The 24,412-nt window shown below is 46.7% G+C and overlaps 1 protein-coding gene across 2 annotated transcripts in view; it reads left to right on the forward strand.

The window, feature by feature from the left end:
- The window catches only part of inhbb (inhibin subunit beta B), a 32,773-nt gene extending 18,527 nt beyond the window's left edge, over positions 1–14,246 (forward strand). The window contains exon 2 of one of the 2 annotated variants that reach the window (XM_052083054.1): positions 11,128–14,246. In XM_052083054.1, coding sequence (XP_051939014.1) covers positions 11,128–11,954 — 827 coding nt within the window. In that variant the 3' untranslated portion in view covers positions 11,955–14,246. The remainder of the gene's footprint in view (positions 1–11,127) is intronic. The other variant, XM_052083055.1, reaches the window with a different exon arrangement.
- Positions 14,247–24,412: the final 10,166 nt, after the last annotated feature.

Consider the following 24,412-nt stretch of genomic DNA (forward strand, 5'->3'; position numbering starts at 1 on the left):
AAATCTTCACAGTAAAAAGATGCATAAAATCTTGAGCTGAAGCTAATGGGGAAGCTATTGGAGGTTGGCTCCTGTTGCAATAGTAATGCCACTGTATCAAATAAGTATTTCGGGTTATTTTTATGAAGACTGAATTATTCTAATGATTAGTTTTGGCTAAAACAAGTGATTCTTTGTATTTCAGGAAGCCATCACACCATGCCTGATGGAAGACTTTGAGTTAACTCGCACACCTTTTGCACTCAAGCTTCCCACATAATTGTTTGAGTGTCATCTGTAAACCATGGAGAAGGTCTCTGAGGACCAATTTTTAGTCTTAATGGTGCAACCATGTAACAGAACCACATTGAAATCATTCATGAGATTATCAATCGAACCCTTATAAGACGAAAGGGTAGCAGTTGCCAGAGGCAATAGCTCATGGTTAAATAGCTAATATTGCGGCTGCTATAGCTTTGATTGTGGTCACGATGATGACCTTGAACGAAGAAAAGAAAATTTTACTAAGTACCGTATTTTCACGAGCTTTCGGCGCACCGTATGGTTGGGCGCAGTCTCATTAATGGGTGCTATTTCTGTATTTTACACATAGACAAAACGCACTGTATTATTGGGCGCAGTTTTAAAGTGGTAAAACATACGCCAGCTTAAACATACGGCATGCATGCGCGCACGCTAAAAACACGTTAGCTTGAAGCACACGATAACATGCCAAGACATACAGATACAACCTAAAACACGTTTTTAAAAAGGCAACAGAAGCAAAACTGAGTTCCGTTGTATTTTATTTAGCCATCGTACAATGTACTCACATTTTTCGATCAATCATCACCCTGAAATCCATCAAAGTCCTCATCCTCTATATCAGAATTGAACAATTGTGCAAGTACCGGTAATCCATCAAAAACGCTGTGTTCCCTCTCGTTGTCAGAGTCACTCTCATTGCCATGTGGCTCCACAGAAATGATTGCCTTTGCCAAAAACTCGGAACAACAGTGCAAGCAGACACGTTCGTCCAAGCAGCAACAATCCATTCGCAAATTGTGGCGTAACTCGCCCAGCGTTGCCTCTCACTCTTTGTAAAGTTGTGTTTGCCATTGATCATTCATTGTTCCCATGCCGTTCGCAACTTTACTTTGAACGCCCGGTTGATGCCGATGTCCAGCGGTTGGAGTTCTTTAGTCAAGCCTCCGGGAATAACGGCAAGCTCAGAGTTCATTTGCTTGACTTGGTTTTTCACCGCTGCTGTGAGATGGGCACGCATGCCAAAAGCATAACCGATGGCTTGAAGTTTGAACTGAGCTTCGTAGGCCTGTCTCTTTGTAGAATTTATTTTCGGGGGTTCTTAGAAACCAAAACCGAAGTTGTTTTGCACATTGCACATAGCCACACTCTATACAGGTGTTGGTACCTGCTTGGGGCGTCCCTTCAGCATCCAGTTACACGCCCACCCTTCACTCATTGGCGGACTTCTTCGCTGCATGCCTGTCCTCACTCACGTCGACCTCTTCTCTCTCTCTCTCTCTCTCTCTCTCTCTCTCTCTCTCTCCATATATGTATATATATACGCCCACCCTTCACTGATTGGCTGACTTCTTTGCCGCAAGCCTGTCCACAGTCACTTCCGCCTTTTCTCTATATAAACAGCGTGTCAGCTGTCAGTCAGGTTTTGGAACTCAGCGCATACACAAGACGCTCCGCATCATAAGGCGTCCTGTCCATCCATCCATCCATCCATCCATCCATCCATCATCTACCGCTTATCCGGGGCCGGGTCGCCGGGGCAACAGCTTTAGCAGGGAAGCCCAGACTTCCCTCTCCCTAGCTACTTCTTCCAGCTCTCCCGGGGGATCCCGAGTTGTTCCCAGGCAAGCTGGGTGACATAGTCTCTCCAGCATGTCCTGGGTCTTCCTCGGGGTCTCCTCCCGGTGGGACATGACCAGAACAACTCACCGGGGAGGCGCTCAGGAGGCATCCCAATCAGATGCCCAAGCCACCTCATCTGGCTCCTCTCGATGTGGAGGAGAAGCGGCTCGACTCTGAGCCCCTCCCGGATGACTGAGCTTCTCACCTTATCTCTAAGGGAGAGCCCGGACACCCTGCGGAGAAAACTCATTTCAGCCGCTTGTATCCGGGATCTCGTTCTTTCGGTCACGACCCACAGCTCGTGACCATAGGTGAGGATTGGGACGTAGATCGACCGGTAGACTGAGAGCTTCGCCCTTTGGCTCAGCTCCTTCTTCACCACGACAGACCGATACAACGTTCGCATCACAGCAGACGCTGCACCGATCCGTCTGTCGATCCTGTCCATTTTGGAGAAAATTTAAGTCGTGAAAATACGGTAATGGTCAGATCGAGCAAGGGTATATGGTAGTACTATTTGATTTGAGGTTGAAGGCCCCCTGGTAAGTACCAAATCTATAGTGTCACCATTCTGCGTGAAACCAAAAGTAGCAATTATCGTCTTAATCGCTGAGGTAAGCGGTTCTGTCCGTGGATTCATACGTATATTGAAGTCACCTATTATTAGTATATTATCTCCATGAGTCACCAAGTCAAACCCACATTCAGAAAATTCATCTAGTGTAAGGGCTAAGAGAATGATAAATCACACAGATAAAACAGAAACAAAGCTGTGGATAGCATAACAAGAGCTTCAAAAGTGGTAAAGTCAAGTCAAGTCAAGTCAACAGTATTTATAGAGCACTTTCAAACAGCCATCGCTGCATACAAAGTGCTGTACATGGAGCGATTTAACATATACAATAAACAGTAAGACGAATCAGTAATAAGTAATAAGTAATAAGGCGGTAGAAAGCACCAAGCAGTCAAATCAAGAGCAAATCTAAGTCATGCTGAGTCAAACGCCAAAGAATACAAGTGAGTTTTGAGGAGGGCTTTAAAGATGGGCAGCGAGGAGGCTTGCCAAATGTTCAGTGGGAGGTCATTCCAGAGAGATGGACCAGCAACAGAAAAGGCTCGATCCCCTCTGAGCCTCAGTTTAGTTCTTGGTACGTCTAGCAAAGACTGGTCCACAGACCTGAGGCGCCGGGCAGGGGTGTATGAGCTCAGAGAGGTAAGGTGGCGCGAGATTATTCAGAGATTTGAAAACAAAGAGGAGGATCTTAAAAATAATTCTAAAATGAATGGGGAGCCAGTGAAGGGATGCCAAAGTAGGAGTTATATGCTCCCTCTTACGAGTACCAGTCAAGAGGCGAGCAGCGGCATTCTGTACCAGCTGAAGGCGCTTGATGGAGGACTGGCTGACTCCAAAGTACAGGGCGTTGCAGTAATCGAGCCGGGATGTGACAAAGGCATGAATTACTGTCTCAAAGTGTTCATGTGAGAGGAAAGGTTTTATTTTGGCCAGCTGTCTAAGGTGAAAGAAGCTGGATTTAACAACGGCACCAATTTGCCGATCGAGTTTGAAATCACTGTCCAGTTTAAGTCCCAAGTTTGAGACCGTTGATTTCAGATAAGGAGATAGGGGGCCCAAGTCTACAGGATGGAATGTACAAGGTCCACTGGGGCCAAACAATATCACCTCTGTCTTCTTTTCGTTGAACTTCAAGAAATTTTGTGCCATCTAGGTTTTGATTTCTTCCAGACAGGATAGGAGTGGCCTTAATGAGAAGGTGTCTTTCTTGCTCAGTGGGACATGCTCCATGTACAGCACTTTGTATGCAGCGATGGCTGTTTGAAAGTGCTCTATAAATACTGTTGACTTGACTTGACTTGACATAGATCTGGCAGTCATCTGCATAGCAGTGGAAAGGAATACCATGTTTCCTTAAGATGGAACCCAATGGGAGCAGATACAGCGAGAACAGCAGAGGCCCCAGAATTGAGCCCTGTGGAACACCACATGACAGGGGAGCAGTGCGTGATTCAGAGCAGCCAAGGCTGACACAAAAGGTCCTGTCAGCTAGATAGGACCTAAACCAATCAAGAGCACTCCCGCCAATGCCCACCAAGTGCTGCAAACGAGTCAGCAGAATACTGTGATCCACTGTATCAAATGCTGCAGTTAAGTCCAATAAAACCAGACACACGTGGTCTCCAGAGTCATTTGCCAGGAGGATGTCATTAGAAACGCGTAACAGGGCTGACTCCGTGCTATGCATCGTCTTGAAACCTGACTGGAAGACCTCCAAGATGTTATGTTCATCCAAGAAAAGTTTCAACTGCATGTGCACCACTTTTTCCAGAATTTTGGAAATGAAAGGCAGTTTGGAAATGGGTCTGTAACTTGACAGCTCATCTGGATCAAGACCAGGTTTCTTGATCAAGGGTTGGACCACAGCATGTTTAAACTGTTGGGGAACTACACCAGAAGAAAGGCTGCTGTTGATGATATCCAAGACCGATGCACCAACACTCGGGAGAACCTCCTGAAAGAAGCGTGGGGGAAGAGAGTCGCAAGGGGAGCCAGATGGCTTCGTCTGGCGAACTACATCCTCCAAAAGCGCCAAGGACACAGTATCAAAAGAATTTAGGACAGCTGAACATGGAACATGGACAGAGGGGTCAGATGCGGTCAGATGGGGTAAAAGCCTTGTTTGAGCGAGGACTAAGTGTGAGAGCAAATTCGGAAATAATAGCAACGCCCCCACTCTTCTTACGAGGACATGCCATATGTGACCTCATAAAAGTTGGAGGGAAAGCCTGTATATCAGTTAAAAATTCATTGGGTTTTAACCTGGTCTCGCAAAGGCCGATCGATCATGTTAACATTATGGTCTCTGATGAAGTCATTAACTAACAGGGCTGTCGAAGAGAGTGATCTAATATTCATAAGATCAAATTTCAATAGAGTAAGCTGACCTGTGCTCTTTGATATTACAGGGATCCCAGTAGCAATATTAACACCATTGCGTTGTCGTGGTCCCGTATTGTTCTTTGAGCAACTAAAGGGAGGTTACAAATGTAGGAATCTGATAGTTATTTGTTAGCTTTTGAATACTTACATAGGAAGCGGACACTGGTATCTTCAATGTGACCGAACGACATATAATGCCTAAGGGGCCAGAGACAATTACTCGATACCAACTCATCTTTCTGGCAAGATCACAAGTGCTAACTATTTTCCTCTTTGTGATCTCTGATTGTCTCATCCTTGTGTCGTTGGAGCCGATGTGTGTCACTTTGTCCGAGTAGCTAGTGTTGTTAGTCTTTCACTGGTGTCTAGCCCTGTTGCGCGCCATTTCCTTTATATTAACTTCAGTGTCGAGCGCTATGGCTTCAGGAATACACATTAGTGTGGCTGAGTTTGTAAGATTAATGTTACGGGTGATTGGGGTCACCTGTAACTGAAGTGTGGGAAACAGTAGACAACTGCTATGCGTCTTAGCTGACTCACGATTAGCTGACCGCTAAGGGCTAAAGCCAACTGGACTAGTCTGACTACAATCTGCGATTAATAGTGTGTCCACCACGTCTACAGCTCTGACATTATTCTGCTCTAGCTGATGGACACAACCCTCTAGCAGGGTAAGCCTGAGTGAGAAGGATGCAATAAGTGCAGGTGGAGCATGAAGCCATACTTACTTTTAAATTGTCTGGTGAATGAAGCAAGTGATTGGTGAGGGACTCCGCTGTCGATATCTGTGGAGAAAAAGGAAGTAAAATGGATCCTACTTTGGCAGATAGTGAAGGGTGGAGTCTGTGTGGCTCTCTAACTCTCCCTCATCCACGTGGCTTCCTAGATCACGCTCGTCCATGTGGGTCGCTAGCTCTCTTTATACAATCTGACTTCATTTCACTACCTCACTACTTGTGTCACTATATTCTTTAGTCTCCTGAATGTGTGTATGCATGAGTCAGTGTTTCTAAACAGGTGCACACGTTGTCATACTTTGCATGGGATGTTGCGTACACCTCTTTTTAGGGTGCCCATCATTCAAAAGTGAGGCTCTTGGTACTTCGGCCAACTTTCCCTGATTCAAGAACTATGCTCAGTGCTGCAGATTTAGACAAAAGTGGTCTCATTTGTGACCAGTTTTTACACATGTACAAGTAAAAACTTTAACAAGTTGCACTTAGGCAAGTGTATGTTTTAATTTTCCTTCTAACAGAGTCTCACAACAAATGACATGGTTGAAGGTTGCCCTCTGTACACTGCTTTAGTCAATCTCCTCAAACTGTGCCATTTCATTATTATGAATGGGCAGAATGGCTAGAATGGGTCGGCGCGTCGGTGAGCGAGCTCCTTGCTCACTGGATGGCTCGCCACGACAACAATTTGTGAGTTTGACAGTAAAGGAAAATAAACTTGTGTTGCTAAATTAGGTATGAGAGGTTAAGGTTAAAATAATTATTGCGGTTATATGTAGGTAGCCTAATACATTCAACTGTATTATTATTATTATTATTATTATTTTATTTTTTAAGAAATCACAAAAAATGTAACCAAATACGGATATCTTATATCCATCCATCCATTTTCCGAACCGCTTGATCCTCACTAGGGTCGCGGTGGGTGCTGTAGCCTATCCCAGCCATCTTCGAGCAGTAGGCGGGGACACCCTGAACTGGTTGCCAGCCAATCGCAGGGCACACAGAGACGAACAACCATCCACGCCCACACTCACACCTAGAGACAATTTAGAGCGTTCAATCAGCCTGCTATGCATGTTTTCTGAATGTGGGAGGAAACCGGAGCACCTGGAGAAAACCCACGCAGGTCCGGGAGAACATGCAAATTCCACACTGTGAAGCCGACGTGCTAACCACTGGACCACCGGGCCTAGCATATCTTATATTTATTCATAATTTAATTTCAGGGAGTAGAATTGAATGATCTATTTAACTAAGAATGTAGCTCATTTTGGGCAAAGGTGGCCATCATCCTGCTGAATTAGGCTTTTTTTTTCTTGTCAAAATATGACTTAGTCCATATTCTAAGTAAATGGCCATCCATCATCTACCGCTTATCCGGGGCCGGGTCGCGGGGGCAACAGCTTTAGCAGGGAAGCCCTGACTTCCCTCTCCCTAGCCACTTCTTCCAGCTCTCCCCGGGGGATCCCGAGTCGTTCCCAGGCAAGCTGGGTGACATAGTCTCTCCAGCGTGTCCTGGGTCTTCCTCGGGGTCTCCTCCCGGTGGGACATGACCGGAACACCTCACCGGGGAGGCGCTCAGGAGGCATCCGAATCAGATGCCCAAGCCACCTCATCTGGCTCCTCTCGATGTGGAGGAGAAGCGGCTCGACTCTGAGCCCCTCCCGGATGACTGAGCTTCTCACCTTATCTCTAAGGGAGAGCCCGGACACCCTGCGGAGAAAACTCATTTCAGCCGCTTGTATCCGGGATCTCGTTCTTTCGGTCACGACCCATAGCTCGTGACCATAGGTGAGGGTTGGGACGTAGATCGACCGGTAAATTGAGAGCTTCGCCCTTTGGCTCAGCTCCTTCTTCACCACGACAGACCGATACACTGTCCGCATCACAGCAGACGCTGCACCGATCCGTCTGTCGATCTCCCGCTCCCTCCTACCCCCACTCGTGAACAAGACCCCAAGATACTTGAACTCCTCCACTTGGGGTAAGATCTCCTCCCCGACCCGGAGGGGGCACTCCACCCTTTTCCGACTGAGGACCATGGTTTCAGATTTGGAGGTGCTGATTTTCATCCCAACCGCTTCACACTCGGCTGCGAAACGCTCCAGTGAGAGTTGGAGAGCCCCGTTTGAAGGAGCCAACAGCACCACATCATCTGCAAAAAGCAGGGATGCAATGCTGAGGCCCCCAAAACGGACCCCCTCAACGCTTCGGCTGCGCCTAGAAATTCTGTCCATAAAGGTTATGAACAGAATCGGCGACAAAGGGCAGCCTTGGCGGAGTCCTACCCCCACTGGAAACAATTCCGACTTACTCCCGGCAATGCGAACCAAACTCTGACATCGGTAGTATAGTGACCGAACAGCCCGTATCAGGGGGTTCGGTACCCCATATCCACGAAGCACCCCCCACACAACTCCCCGAGGGACACGGTCAAACGCCTTCTCCAAGTCCACAAAACACATGTAGACTGGTTGGGCGAATTCCCACATACCCTCAAGGACCCTGCTAAGGGTGTAGAGCTGGTCCACTGTTCCACGGCCGGGACGAAAACCACACTGCTCCTCCTCAATCTGAGGCTCGACTTTCTGACGGACCCTCCTCTCCAGCACCCCTGAATAGACCTTACCAGGGAGGCTGAGGAGTGTGATCCCTCTGTAGTTGGAACACACCCTCCGGTCCCCCTTTTTAAAAAGAGGGACTACCACCCCGGTCTGCCAATCCAGAGGCACTCTCCCTGTTGACCACGCGATGTTGCAGAGGCGTGTCAACCAGGACAGCCCCACAACATCCAGAGCCTTGAGGAACGTCGGTGAGCGAGCTCCTTGCTCACCGAGGAGCTTTTTAACAACATCGGTGACTTCAACCACAGAGATAGGAGAGCCCACCTCAGAGTCCCCAGGCTCTGCTTCCTCCAAGGAAGGCGTGTTGGTGGAGTTGAGGAGGTCATCGAAGTACTCTGCCCACCGGTTCACAACGTCCCGAGTCGAAGTCAGCAGCGCCCCATCCCCACTGTACACAGTGTTAGTGGTGCACTGCTTCCCCCTCCTGAGACGTCGGATGGTGGACCAGAATTTCCTCGAAGCCGTCCGGAAGTCGGCTTCCATGGCCTCACCGAACTCTTCCCACGCTCGGGTTTTTGCCTCGGCGACCACCGAAGCCGCGGTCCGCTTGGCCAGTCGATACCCGTCAGCTGCCTCTGGGGTCCCACAGGCCATAAAGGCTCGATAGGACTCCTTCTTCAGCTTGACGGCATCCCTTACTGCTGGTGTCCACCAGCGAGTACGGGGATTGCCGCCACGACAGGCACCAACCACCTTACGGCCACAACTCAGATTGGCCGCCTCAACAATAGAGGCACGGAACATGGTCCACTCGGGCTCAATGTCCCCCGCCTCCCCCGGAACATGGGAAAAGCTCTGTCGGAGGTGGGAGTTGAAATGGCGATATTTAAAATCTATAAAATCTTCATAATTGCCAGCCCGCGTATTGAAATTATAAATGTTATCTTCTGAATTGTGAGCAGTTCTTTTCCCAGTGTGTCCGCATTAATAAATCACCACAACGCTCACATGATTTAGGGGTTAAGATGTACAGCAAAAACAAGTCTCACTACACCCTGGGGGAGCAATGGGGGGGTGCTCATGCATGGTCAGTTCTCTTCGATGTCTTCACTCAACGCTTTCAAGTACACGTGCACCTAATCACATCGTAAACAATGATTTTTAGAAAGTGGTCAATATGGTCCATTAAAAGCATCCAAAATGTACCTGCTTATTTTTAGCAGGAAAGTATTTGTTTAATTAAAGAGTAAGTATCGTAAAGCGAGCATACATATTGACTATCATTGTATGAAATATTGATATACACATATTTTACATAAAATGTATCTATGCTTAAAAAAAAACCCTAATGGAATCTATCCAATAAATTTAGGGTAATCTAGAGCCACTTTAATTGGGTAAATATACATCCCATCATTTTGGTAAAGAGTACCTTTAGTGAAAAGATACAACTAACATAAATTGAGCAAAGTTTACTTGACATTTATGGTTATATTTGCCTATATACTGCAATATGTGCATGGGTTACACCTCGAATCCCCACCCGACGGTCGCGGGTTCTATCCTGTACACCTGTGTCTTGTTTTCAGGCTTAAAAGCAAGATACTGGACTCCAGTTTCTCGTGTTGCTCTGTCATCAGCTGCTGAATGACAGTGTTTAAGAGGGGCTCAAAAGTAAAAGCCCATTTCCCACTCAACTTTTATGGATTTAATTGATTCATAATTATTAATTGATAGAACAAAAAATCTGGAGTATATTTGACTCGATTTCAATGACTAATTTAGTTGTGGAATGTAATAAAAAAAAACGTTACCTAATTTATGGAATCATTTCATAGCTTTTGAATTAAAGTAGCTTTCACCCAAAACATATGATTTAAATTTACCTAATTCAATTGGCTGCAAATTGTTAATATATTGAGTAGATTCTCTCAGTGGGTGGGGGGGGGGGGGGTGTTTTTGTTTTGTTGTTTGTATCTAGTGTACTTGACGAAAAGATTCTATGGCTCTTAATATAATCTTTTAAAGGCTCCCATTATAATGTAATAATTTTATTCCCTTTTTAAAATATACATTTGTCAAAATATAGTACAAAGAGAATGGACTTGGATTTCATACATCAGTTTCAGGTGTACAAACATTGTTTCCATGATTCACAAAATCAACTCAAAGAAAGTTATTCGACGACAACAAAAATCAGAAGCCAGACGTTGAGGTTCTGATAGGGTTCAAATTTCCTGTTCAGTACAACATGTTACAGCACAGCTTCACCTTTCGCAAGGTCCAAAACACCCTGCGAAGAGTGAACATATACAAATAATGGACCATTAAAAAATGGATTTGTCACCCTCGAGTTAGAGTTTACCATCCCATACTCTTTCAACACATTCCCGACAACAAAACATAAAAACAAGATTTCGAAATATGTAGATTTCCAACGACTACATTGTGTATACTGATTAGATCCGTGAGGAATCTGTAAAATTCTCATATGTAAATGTATTGGCTGTACATTTATGCTTCCAGTAAATATTGACATGTGTTTGTTCTGTTTTTATTTTCTTATACACAAACACACATACTGTGTATATATACAAGGTGTGTGTAAAATATACAGTATAATTCCTATTTATACATATTTTAAATCCATGTGCTTACCGGTGCAGATACAACATTTGAGTGAAGATGATGATGATGAAACGCCCGTGCAAAAAAGAAAAAAAAGAAAACTGTTTCCTGCATAAATGAGCTCGTAGCAAAAAATAAAATAAAAATAAAAAAATTGAACAATATGCAGGATGCTTCACTGATGCTGGGATATTAGCCTGGAATGTGTGAAGAAATTGGGATCTGCTCACATTGGAGTTTGCAAAGTTTTAACCACAATATCTACATTACTTACAAACATTAAACAAACAAAAAAAACTTTTCATGTCATTGATTTAATAAGTGCCACGTTTTCTGTCTTTGTACTGATGATGTTTTTCTTTGCTGTGTGTCCCAGCAGATGAGTACACATCATCAAAGTCCAGTCTTTATTTCCTCATCTCCAATGAAGGCAACCAAAATCTGTATGTATCCCAAGCAAACTTGTGGCTCTTCTTTCGGGTGTCGCCAACCGGTCATGAGAAAGGCTTGCGAAGGAAGGTGACAGTGAAGATCCACTACCAGGAAGCTGGAGCTGTGAGCAATGTCGAAGGAGTGCCAGGAGGAGGTGATGGCGGGGTCACAGGGCACTGGGCCCTGGTGGAGAAGCGCGTTGAGCTAAAACGCAGCGGTTGGCATACTTTCCCCCTCTTAGAGGCAGTCCGGGCAGTGTTTGGCAAAGGTAGCCGTCGACAGGACCTGGAGGTCCACTGTGAGGGATGTGAGACGGCGGGAGTGGCCCCAGTGCTGGTGGACCCGGGTGACCCCTCCCACCGACCATTCCTGGTGGTCCGTGCAAGACAAGCGGACGGAAAGCACCGCATCCGCAAGCGGGGGCTGGAGTGTGACGGCACCAGTGGGGGTCTATGCTGCCGGCAGCAGTTTTATATCGACTTCCGTCTTATCGGCTGGAACGACTGGATCATCGCCCCTGCGGGCTATTACGGCAACTTCTGTGAGGGCAGTTGCCCAGCTTACATGCCTGGCGTGCTGGGATCGGCTTCATCATTCCACACAGCAGTCGTAAACCAGTACCGCATGAGAGGAATTAGCCCAGGTTCGGTCAACTCCTGCTGTATCCCCACCAAACTGAGTACTATGTCTATGCTCTACTTTGACGATGAGTACAATATCGTCAAGAGAGATGTGCCCAACATGATTGTGGAAGAATGCGGCTGTGCTTGAGTCCACTTTGGCCCTCAATTCTCTCTGGACTTCCAGCAAGGCCTTTTTTTTTTCCTACAACCGGACCCTTTGTACAGTAGACATATACAGTACAAGAAATGTATTGCAACTGTATGTGCGGACGAGACACGCTGTAGTATAAATCCGGTACCAAAATGTGCGGAAGTTTGGTTGCACATGTTCATATGAGTGTATGTATTTATCGGACTGAGTGATATGCTTGCTGTCTGACCTGGTACTAGACAGCATTGGGAGGAGAAGGGAATGAAGATCACCAAATGGTACTTTAGCTGTACTCTGCCATTTTAAATTAATAAGTATTTGGGCCCCACGCCGCCACCTGAAAGCAGACAAGAAGCATTTAAGGAAAGTAACATGATCAGCCAATGACATTATTGGTGTTGTCCCCAGACTCCCCAACCTCTCCCCCAAGCCCCTAAGTATTTTAAGCACATGGCAGACTTTTTTTTTTTTTAAGCACTGACAGTTCATCAGCTTACACGATTCGGAACACAAGCACTTCACTAGAATGCCGACAGACACAGTCTGACTGTCCTCTGGTGGATTTAGACCAGCAGCGCTTAATGCCTCACAGGATTATTCCCTCCGCACTGCAGCGGCAAAAGAAAGTCCTCCACAGAGCTGCTGTCATTATTTTCAATGTTAATTGCAGGTCTTGAACCTCAGCGTCCTGCTTATCGAGAGGGTTTGCAGGGCCTGTAACCATGAGATGACCCGGACTAGACAGATCTCAGAAGTGCACTTGACTAGTGCACCGGGACAGAGCTCCTTCCCTCTGCCCGTTAATGTTTTGGGATACGGAGACACTAGTTTTGGTGGGTCGCCACAGTGCAGTGCAGCACTTGTAGAAACTGAAATGCACATCCTGATTAGCACTTGTATAAAGAATTGCCTTCCGAGGGGTACCGAGTGTCCCGTCATATCATATTAAGTAAGTGCCACATGAGCTATGCAATGTATAGTCAACTGTACCCGTACTCCAACATGTCCTCTTAGACTGAATGATCTTTCTCTGAAAATTTCTTTGTGTCTTGTGTTTGCTTTCTCACCCTTTCCCGCTTTCAGCCCTTGACTCTTAATCAATACTTGAAATGTAATCTTTCGCGTCCTTTCTAAGGCGAATGATTGTTGTGATGTTTGCACTGAAAAGTTGCAGGATTAGTGAAACAAAAACTGCCATTGAAAAGTTATTTTTTATAGTAAGTAAAGAAACTGAATTTTGTGTCAGAGGTATTTTACATAACTAATGGAACCAAAGAGGCCATGATATTAGCTATTGTACCAAGAGGGCATGGTCACAGAGTGTACGATACTGTTTTGATCATTCGCAAAAGGCCTACTCGTATCAGGGTACAATAAATGATTCTCTTTGTCAATACGCAACACTTTTCATCTTTAGTTCTATTTTTTTGTTTCGGTTTTCTATTTAATAAAATACTATTTTAGTTGCTGTTTCAGAATTATCTAGCCAAATAAATGATGTCTGTACAGTTTATGTTTTCTTAAAATATTTTGGAACTGTAAAACGGACTTTCTGTGTCTTGTTTTTTTTGTTTTGTTTTGGGTTTTGGCCATCACGAAAATGGGTTCATATGGAGCTTGAATCTGTCAGGCCTTGGATAGGCGTTTTGGTCATATAACCCAACTTAAAAGGTGTGGCTGAAGGTGTTGGGAACTACAAGAAAAACACGTGCTTCACGCTTCAGCCCGAGCCTATACTGGTTGCAACACATGACTTGCCGCCATCTGTCAGAACTGATTACCTCCCATTATCTAGAGCCGTAATTACAACGATGATTAAGGGTTTCAGTGTCAGGTATATTATCAGCCAGCACGCAGATTCACATTCCTCCTCGATTCCAATTTGCCTGCAGTGTGCACACAGCAATGTCATTTCAATCGAATATACAGTATGTCAGTGAAGTGGCCAGCACCGTGCCTTGTTCAAATGTCTGCCAATGGATTTTTGCTTGCAATGTTTCTGTTTCACAAGGTAGGCTTAGAGAAAAAAAAAGTCAGGTTTCTTGTGTTGTCATCTGTCTGTGGCAACACCTAACAACAGCAAGATTATGTGCACTGTTTTGGCTCCATCCAAACAAGTCTGTGATCCAATCTAATGATAAATGCTTTAAAATACTATCACGGCTGGAAGGCAAATAGCATAAGGGAGGGTTAAGTGGAACTAAATACCTGTACCTTGATGGATATATGACTCACCAGATGAAGCGACGGAAAATCAAAAGGGAGAAAACTAATGAGAACCCCCCCCCCCCCCAAGAAAAAAAGTGTTCTGTTAGAAATAAAAAAATGTGTATGTTTAAAAACAAAAAAACAAAAAACGATGCACTTAGTGTGTAGCAGCCATACCTCCACAACTGACCTGTCAGGAAATAAGCTGCCGTCCTTGACGGAATGGCACTTGCTCTTCCAAAGTCCTGCAACAGGTGTGTGATTCTCCAAATGCAAACAGCCAATTTGTATGCACACAAATGAGCCCTTGGGGTTCATCATTTCACATCCTTTCAATGCCAAATTATTGACATAAACACACATCCATTGTCCCAAAGTCATTCACACACACGTGCATTAAAAACATGACACAACACCAAGTATTCCGCGCACACATACAACCTCCACCACCCCAAGGTATCAGCTTGAACAAATATTGTCCCTCTGCCCTCCCTCGTCTAATTCCGCCACAGGTTGAGGTCATGACAGCTGCCAAGTTGACGGGGTCAACTGGTTTATCACTGCAATAGCTTTCATTCTCCCAATCCAACTTGGTACGCACTAACTAATGAATTTATGACTATTCATCGCCTGGGGTTCAGCATTCCTCTGCATCACATTGCTTGCGTTTAGCTGAGCGATGTGCAAAAATGCGCGAGAAAGGGCTGATCAGCTTCTCTCCTGGCCGTTCCCTCATAAGAATTAATAATCAAAGATGAAGCCAATGCAATTCCAGACGTTTGTCTTTCATTTCCTTGAACATAAAAGATTGATCCATAGACCTTTTTTTCACAGCTCATATGAATACTTGGATAACAAATGAGTTCATTGAAGTAACACAACAGGATTTCTATTACTCACGATTTAAGCATGACCTCATGTTTCAGCTTTTTAGAGATCATGTCAAGGCGCTCTTATTCGAAGGATTTATTGTGCAGGGCCCCCTAAGACATGAGGCTTATTTCTCTCCTGTTTACTTCTCCCTACAACACAAAGTGACATTTTGACCTTTGAAGAAACGTGGACTGTGGTCTTTGCAAGCTCTCTCACAGGCGGATTACTGCGGCAGTAAAATGGCTTTGCAACATGAAAGCATATTTGTGAACACTAATGAGCAAAAAACTTCATTAATCCAATTATTCTTAATGGCTGCATTTTTGTCCGTGCATTTCTTTTCCGTTCTTTGTTTTTTTTTGCTTGTTTTTTTTTTCTTTTGCCTTTGTCATGTTAAGAAAGGAAACGGCAGCGGAAACCCCCCCAAAACATTTCTGTTCAACTTCGCCGCATGCATGCATTTTCAGCCAGATATTTTGTCCCAGGAGTTTTGTTTTCGACGCTACGCGTGCACTTCATTGTCAGTTCATATACGTTTGGGAAAGCATGTGCATGCTGGATGATTACGACGGGCTGAAAGACATTCAGGTTGACAACAAAAGCAACACTTGACTGGTCACGCGTGGCCAACAAGGGCGGTGTGGGAGTCGGGAGGGACGGGGGTGGGTTGTTTTTGAACCATTAGCACTGCCTCTAAATGTTTTCATCAGATTTGTAGCGCCGTTGAACTTTCTCTCTCATGAATGCCGCAGTGAAGGAGGTGGCAGGGTCACAGTGGCACAGTGCGAGATGTGTAAGTGTATTTTTGTGAGTTTGGCGCGTCATAATGTCAGGGTTGTTCCTTTCCCAATTTAGCAAAACAACTGAAACCTTGTCACCACCCCGCAAAAACTATGTCTCCCTGTCAACCCCTAAACCTCACCTCCTCACCCCACCTTCCACCCTACTGACCTCCTGACTCCTTCCAGAGTACACAAAGCTCTCATTTGTCTCTGGTGGCTAACGCCGGCCCGAGTGTTGCCTCTTCCAGGCAGTAAGTGCAGCATTGCCGTACATACTACATTGAATAGATGGAGGCAACAACGCTGGAGATTTCCTGTCACCTTTTTTTTCATGGATCTCCAGTGTTACTTGAGCTCTCTGTGAATAAGAAAGGATAAGAAGTTATCATTAAGTAGCCAAGCAATTGCGGCTTACCCCTTCATTCCAACTTAGTATGGTTTGGACAGATTCATTTCGTCACGACATGTATGAAATCAAAGTTGTGCCGAGTCGGCGAATCAAAGAAGCAGCATGTAAGATTACGCCATTATGCGTCACGACAAGGCACGCTTCATGAGTCATGACTCGCGACTGCTACCTTTAATGATAGCCTATGCTGTGTTTCAACATATGTGCAAATATCAGCTCCATTGCAACAGAACTCAGAAAGTAAGAATCCCAATTTTCCTTTGTTGTGCAAATAGCAATGAAAGAAGACTGTCAGTGACGACCACGAGCTAGCTAGCAGACAGCAGTCTCAAAGGAGATGATTCATTGAATGGAAGCGACTTCAAAGAAGTTGCCCAACCAGAATTATAAACATAATTTTTGGAGAAAGTTATGTGTGTGCCACTGTCTTCTGAATGTTCTAAAAGATGCAATTCACACTTTCAAGAAGGCTTGCTCTGTGACAGGCAAAATATTAAACAGGCTTAGGGTCAAGGTGGACAAGGTCAAATAAATACGTCGCATGGCATCTTTTGACTCAATTATATTTTTCAAGCAATCTTCCTCAAAACTTCATGGATTATTTCTTTACGTCGTAGCAGGAGCCTGTCTGACGATATCCCAGACAAGTGGCTTTAAGTAGCTTGAGTCAAAGGTCATATTGGCGCATGCTTTTTGTCAACTCTCAACTTGTTGCATCTTTCAACCAATTTGCCTCGCTGCGAAGCAGTAATTGCTTTGCAGGGACTCCACAATGTTTGTGGCTGTTGTATACCACAGAGATGCATTTTGGTATTATAAGCAGTGGCCAAGAGTACCCACACGGAGAAGCATTACCAAAAAAAAAAATAAATAAAATAAACATATTTACAAATTTAATGAAATAAAATTTTCGAACATTGGAAAAAATAACACCATACACACATGTGCACAAAACATGAAACTGTGGGTCAAATACAGCATGCGGCCTGACAATCAACACCCCCAAAACACTGCCCCGCCCCCCTCGGCAAAACCCAAAGACCAGCTAAATTTAGTTCACAAATGGAATTTGGTACCGATGAGAGATTTTTAAACAATCTGTACAAGGGAAAGGAATTCTGGTGACTAACGTTCCATGTGCTCACAGCACTTAAATGTGGAAAGAGTAAGTAAACAGTGTTGCCTTTGTTTCTGTCCACATAGTTTCATCGTTTCTGTCTCGATTCAAGAGGACTGCGGTCACATGGGCAAATTAGGGGTGGGGGGGGGATCAAAAATTGCCTTCTTCTGTTGGGATGGCACTTTGTGGTGGTGTTTGTATGAATCTGAACATGCTTTGTGTCTCTGTGCGTGGGTGTGTATAGTTTTGTGTGTCTCGGGAAATTCCAGAAAGGGGTGAGGGGGATATTAGGTGTGGCCAAGGATCATCCCTGACCACTTTAAAGAAGGGCCATCATCAGTGTTCCTGTATGACTCTCTGCCGCAGCTGCATTTCGCTCTGAGGGTTCATTATTCTTGCAGGTGCCCTATTGTCCCTTCTTTGCGGGTCTTTTCATGAGCATACCAAAAACACAACACGGAAATATGCAGGGAGGAGAATGGGAGGGGTGGTGGTAGTCGTCTTTGGTCAAAGTGTAGATGACACAAGCACACCAAAAAGGCTCTGGCATCAAAAGAAAAGCAAAAAGCTTTGTTTCGATAGACTGCTACGGTGAAGTTGAGCAGGAGGGAAGGTAATATAAATATTTGGTTAGAGTGATCACATCCACTTGATGCTACTATAAAGTTGCCCCCATCCCTCCACCCCAAAAAAATGAAGAGACCAAAATTGGGCCTGATTAGAACAATCTTGACATATTTGTTGCCTGTAAAATTAAAGTGATACTTGACTTTTTTAGCATTTTTCAAATAGTTAATATTTCATCCAGAACGCATTTAATAATTTCATAATTCTAAATTCTAAACATTAAATGTAATGATAAATTAGAACTAATAAATAGAGAAAGGTATTGAATACAAGAGAAAATTCGACACAAGAGTGCCAGGGTGTGGATGTATAAAATCCCGATACAAACCAAAAGCCTCTCCGTGAGCCGTCACCTTACCGTGGTGGAGGGGTTTGTGTGTCCCAATGATCCTAGGAGCTAAGTTGTCTGGGGCTTTATGCCCCTGGCAGGGTCACCCATGGCAAACAGGTCCGAGGTGAGGGACCAGACAAAGCACGGCTCACAAAGCCCCTTATGAAAAATAAAATCGATGGTACTCAGTTTCCCTTGCCCAGACGCGGGTCACCGGGGCCCCCCTCTGGAGCCTGGCCTGGAGGTGGGGCTTGTTGGGGAGCGCCTGGTGGCCGGGCCTACACCCATGGGGCCCGGCCGGGCTCAGCCCGAAGAGGCAACGTGGGTCCCCCTTCTCATGGTCTCACCACCCGTGGGAGGGGTCAAAGGGGTCGGGTGCAATGCGAGCTGGGCGGCAGCCAAAGGCGGGGACCCTGGCGGTCCGATCCTCGGCTGCAGAAGCTAGCTCTTGGGACATGGAATGTCACCTCTCTGGCAGGGAAGGAGCTCGAACTGGTGTGTGAGGCAGAGAAGTTCCGACTGGATATAGTCGGACTTGCCTCCACACACAGCCTAGGTTCTGGTACCAGTCCTCTTGAGAGGGGTTGGACTCTCTTTCACTCTGGAGTTGCTCACGGTGAGAGGCGCAGAGCAGGTGTGGGCATACTTATTGCCCACCGGTGGACGAGAGGGTTGCATCCCTCCGCCTGCGGGTGGGGGGATGGGTCCTGACTGTTGTTTGTGCATATGCACCAAACAGCAGCTCAGCATACCCACCCTTTTTGGAGTCCTTGGAGGGTGTGCTGGAGAGTACTCCTGCTGGGGACTCCCTTGTTCTACTGGGGGACTTCAATGCTCACGTGGGCAATGACAGTGAGACCTGGAGGGGCGTGATTGGGAGGAACGGCCCCCACGATCAGACCCCGAGTGGTGTTTTGTTATTGGACTTCTGTGCTCGTCACGGACTGTCCATAACGAACACCTTGTTCAAACATAAGGGTGTCCACATGTGCACTTGGCACCAGGACACCCTAGGCCGTAGTTCGATGATCGACCTTGTGGTCGTGTCATCGGATTTGCGGCCGCATGTTCTGGACACTCGGGTGAAGAGAGGGGCGGAGCTGTCAACTGATCACCACCTGGTGGTGAGTAGGCTCCGATGGTGGGGGAAGATGCCGGTCCATCCTGGCAGACCCAAACGTATCGTGAGGGTTTGTTGGGAGCGTCTGGCGGAATCCCCTGTCAGAAGGAGTTTCAACTCCCACCTCCGACAGAGCTTTTCCCATGTTCCGGGGGAGACGGGGGACATTGAGTCCGAGTGGACCATGTTCCGTGCCTCTATTGTTGAGGCGGCCAATCTGAGTTGTGGCCGTAAGGTGGTTGGTGCCTGTCGTGGCGGCAACCCTCCTACTCGCTGGTGGACAGCAGCAGTAAGGGATGCCGTCAAGCTGAAGAAGGAGTCTTATCGAGCCTTTATGGCCTGTGGGACCCCAGAGGCAGCTGATGGGTACCTACTGGCCAAGCGGAACGCAGCTTTGGTGGTCGCAGAGGCAAAAACCAGAGCATGGGAAGAGTTCGGTGAGGCCATGGAAGCTGACTTCCGGACGGCTTCGAGGAAATTCTGGTCCACCATCCGACATCTCAGGAGGGGGAAGCAGTGCACCACTAACACTGTGTACAGTGGGGATGGGGCGCTGCTGACTTCGACTCGGGACGTTGTGAACCGGTAGGCAGAGTACTTCGAAGACCTCCTCAACTCCACCAACATGCCTTCCTTGGAGGAATCAGAGCCTGGGGACTCTGAGGTGGGCTCTCCTATCTCTGTGGTTGAAGTCACCGATGTGGTTAAAAAGCTCCTCGGTGGCAAGGCCCCAGGGGTGGATGAGATCCGCCCAGAGTTCCTCAAGGTTCTGGATGTTGTGGGGCTGTCCTGGTTGACACGCCTCTGCAACATCACGTGGTCAACGGGGAGAGTGCCTCTGGATTGGCAGACCGGGGTGGTAGTCCCTCTTTTTAAAAAGGGGGACCGGAGGGTGTGTTCCAACTACAGAGGGATCACACTCCTCAGCCTCCCTGGTAAGGTCTATTCAGGGGTGCTGGAGAGGAGGGTCCGTCAGGAAGTCGAGCCTCAGATTGAGGAGGAGCAGTGTGGTTTTCGTCCCGGCCGTGGAACAGTGGACCAGGTCTACACCCTTAGCAGGGTTCTCGAGGGTATGTGGGAATTCGCCCAACCAGTCTACATGTGTTTTGTGGACTTGGAGAAGGCGTTTGACCGTGTCCCTCGGGGAGTTCTGTGGGGGGTGCTTCGTGGGTATGGAGCACCGAACCCCCTGATACGGGCTGTTCGGTCACTATATCACTGATGTCAGAGTTTGGTTCGCATTGCCGGCAGTAAGTCGGAATCGTTTCCAGTGAGGGTCGGACTCCGCCAAGGCTGCCCTTTGTCACCGATTCTGTTCATAACCTTCATGGACAGAATCTCTAGGCGCAGCCGAAGCGTTGAGGGGGTCCGTTTTGGTGGCCTCAGTATTGCATCCCTGCTTTTTGCAGATGATGTGGTGCTGTTGACTCCTTCAAACAGGGCTCTCCAACTCTCGCTTTAGCGTTTCGCAGCCGAGTGTGAAGCGGTTGGGATGAAAATCAGCACCTCAAAATCTGAAACCATGGTCCTCAGTCGGAAAAGGGTGGAGTGCCCCCTCCGGGTCGGGGGGGAGATCTTGCCCCAAGTGGAGGAGTTTAAGTATCTTGGGGTCTTGTTCACGAGTGAGGGCAGGAGGGAGCGAGAGATCGACAGGCGGATCGGTGCAGCGTCTGCTGTGATGCGGACGTTGTATTGGTCTGTCGTGGTGAAGAAGGAGCTGAGCCAAAGGGCGAAGCTCTCAATTTACCGGCCCATCTACGTTCCAACCGTCATCTATGGTCACGAGCTGTGGGTCGTGACCGAAAGAACGAGATCCCGGATACAAGCGGCCGAAATGAGTTTTCTCCGCAGGGTGTCCGGGCTCTCCCTTAGAGATAAGGTGAGAAGCTCGGTCATCCGGGAGGGGCTCCGAGTCGAGCCGCTTCTCTTCCACATCGAGAGGAGCCAGATGAGGTGGCTTCGGCATCTGATTCGGATACCTTCTGAACGCCTCCCTGGTGAGGTGTTCCGGGCATGTCCCCCCGGGAGGAGACCCCGAGGAAGACCCAGGACACGCTGGAGAGACTATGTCACCCAGCTGGCCTGGGAACGTCTCGGGATCCCCCGGGGAGAGCAGGAAGAAGTAGCTAGCGAGAGGGAAGTCTGGGTTTTCCCTGCTAAAGCTGTTGCCCCCGCGACCCGGCCCCGGATAAGCGGTAGAAGATGGATGGATGGATGGACAAACCAAAAGTTGTAAAAATATCACGGTTAAGGGTAAAGTATGAGCCTTAATGGAGACTTCTTTCTTCTTACTTTCTTTCTTTTCTGATTGATATAAAAATGATTTATTACATATAAACACATAACACGGGTAAGGACTAGATAAGTTCTTTACTTCTTCCTACTCCCTTGAACATAACTGTGTTGAATGATGACTGATTTCTCTTTCCTTTTTACTATTTATCTTATTTTCTGTCTAATTATTTCTGTATGTTTTATGTTCAATAAACAAACCAAACCAAACTAATTTTTCATGTACATTTCGCCACTTGACCACACGAGCTGAGGACAACTAAACCCCTGCGAAGTAAAAAAAAAATCCTCATCTCACCCCTCATTCAGCTCGGGTCCTCTACCAGAGGCCAGGAAGCTTGAGGGTTCTGCGCAGTATCCTTGCTGTTCCCAGCACTGCACATTTCTGGACTGAGATGTCCGATGTTGTTCCCGGGATCTGTTGCAACCACTCATCTAGTTTGGGGGTCACTGCCCCGAGTGCTCCGACCACCACAGGCACGACTGTCACCATTACCTTCCAGGCTCTCTCCAGCTCCTCTCTGAGCCCTTGGTATTTCTCAAGTTTCTCATGTTCCTTCTTCCTGATGTTTCCATCACTTGGGACCGCTACATCCACCACAACGGCTTTCCTCTGCCCTTTATCTATGATCACGATATCTGGTTGGTTCGCCATTACCATCTTGTCAGTCTGGATCTGGAAGTCCCACAGGATCTTCGCTCTGTCATTCTCCACCACCTTCGGAGGTGTTTCCCATTTTGACCTTGGGGTTTCCAGTCCATACTGCGCACAGATGTTTCCATAGACTATGCCAGCCACCTGGTTATGGCGTTCCATGTAGGCTTTCCCTGCCAGCATCTTACACCCTGCAGTTATGTGTTGGATCGTCTCAGGTGCCTCTTTGCACAACCTACACCTTGGGTCTTGTCTGGTGTGGTATATCTGGGCCTCGATGGCTCTGGTGCTCAAGGCCTGCTCCTGAGCAGCCAGGATGAGTGCCTGTGTGCTGTCCTTCAGGCCAGCCCTCTCTAGCCACTGATAGGACTTCTTGAGATCAGCCACTTCAGTTATGGTCCGGTGGTACATCCCGTGTAGGGGCTTGTCCTCCCATGATGGTCCCTCTTCCAGCGCCTCATCTTCTGTTCCCCATTGTCTGAGACATTCTCTGAGTACGTCATCCGTTGGAGCCTTCTCCTTGATGTATTCATGGAGCTTGGATGTTTCATCCTGGACAGTGGCTCTCACACTCACTAGTCCCCGGCCTCCTTCCTTTCGGCTTGCGTACGGTCTCAGGGTGCTGGATTTGGGATGGAACCCAATCTGTGAAGTATATATATATTCATTCATTCATTCATCTTCCGAGCCGCTTGATCCTCACTAGGGTCGCGGGGGTGCTGGAGCCTATCCCAGCTGTCTTCGGGCAGTAGGCGGGGGAAACCCTGAATCGGTTGCCAGCCAATCGCAGGGCACACAGAAACGAACAACCATTCGCACTCACACTCACACCCAGGGACAATTCAGAGTGTTCAATCAGCCTGCCACGCATGTTTTTGGAATGTGGGAGAAAACCGGAGCACCCGGAGAAAACCCACGCAGGCCTGGGGAGAACATGCAAACTCCACACAGGGAGGCCGGAGCTGGAATCGAACCCGGTACCTCTGCACTGTGAAGTCGACTTGCTAACCACTGGACTACCGGGCCGCCATATATATATATATATATATATATATATATATATATATATATATATATATAATATATATATACACACACACACACACACACACACACACACACACACACACACACACACACACACACCATCGGACATCTCAGTCCAGAAATGTGCAGTGCTGGGAACAGCAAGGATACTGCGCAGAACCCTCAAGCTTCCTGGGCTCTGGTAGAGGACCCGAGCTGAATGAGGGATGGACACTGCCCGAAGGGTGAGACGAGGATTTTTAAAAAAAATATATACTGTATATATATATATATATGACTGATGAATGTCTTCGGTAAAGTGAATATTTTGCTTTGAGCACAAACTAAATTCAAATTACTTTGAGATGAAAATGGCAGATTCTGCCTGTTTACTCAATCGACTTGTCATATGTCATAAGTCATTTGTTTGTATATTTGCAGGCAGTGTGTTGATACAATACACTCTTAGATATGAAAGATTTCACAGCATCCCTGAGAGTGAGAATGGACACGTGTCACTCATCCAAAGACATACTTCGGGAAAAAAAAGCCACGGGTAAGAAGAAACACGAACAAACAAAACAAATCCGTCGTGTCTCAGGGTGATGAGTATGGTGAAATATTTACCTTGGTTGGCTGCCACATAGGCCAAGTTCAAGTAGATCACTATGCACAGTGCATGGAATGGAGTGATATAACCATGATCCTGTTCAATTTCACAGCCTTGAAAACATTGTCGGAAGAGTGACATTAATGGCTTCAGGTGCAGTCTTTTTTGAGTGAGAATACATGACCAGGTTTTGTGTTGATCACTCAGAGCAACATGAAACATTGCCGCCCTTGGCTTGGGTTCAGGACATGTGAGTGCGCCACCCACGATCTTATAATTGTCTCTAATGGCTCAGATGAAGTACAAGATGAGATACTATCTGAATCTACTCCCCGCTTAAGTCTTTCTTCTCTCGACACTTTTTTTTTTCATGTGTGATTGCAGCGGCGCTGCAGGGTCTAT

This window comes from Hippocampus zosterae, chromosome 12, assembly GCF_025434085.1.
Source record: "Hippocampus zosterae strain Florida chromosome 12, ASM2543408v3, whole genome shotgun sequence".
NCBI lineage: Eukaryota > Metazoa > Chordata > Actinopteri > Syngnathiformes > Syngnathidae > Hippocampus > Hippocampus zosterae.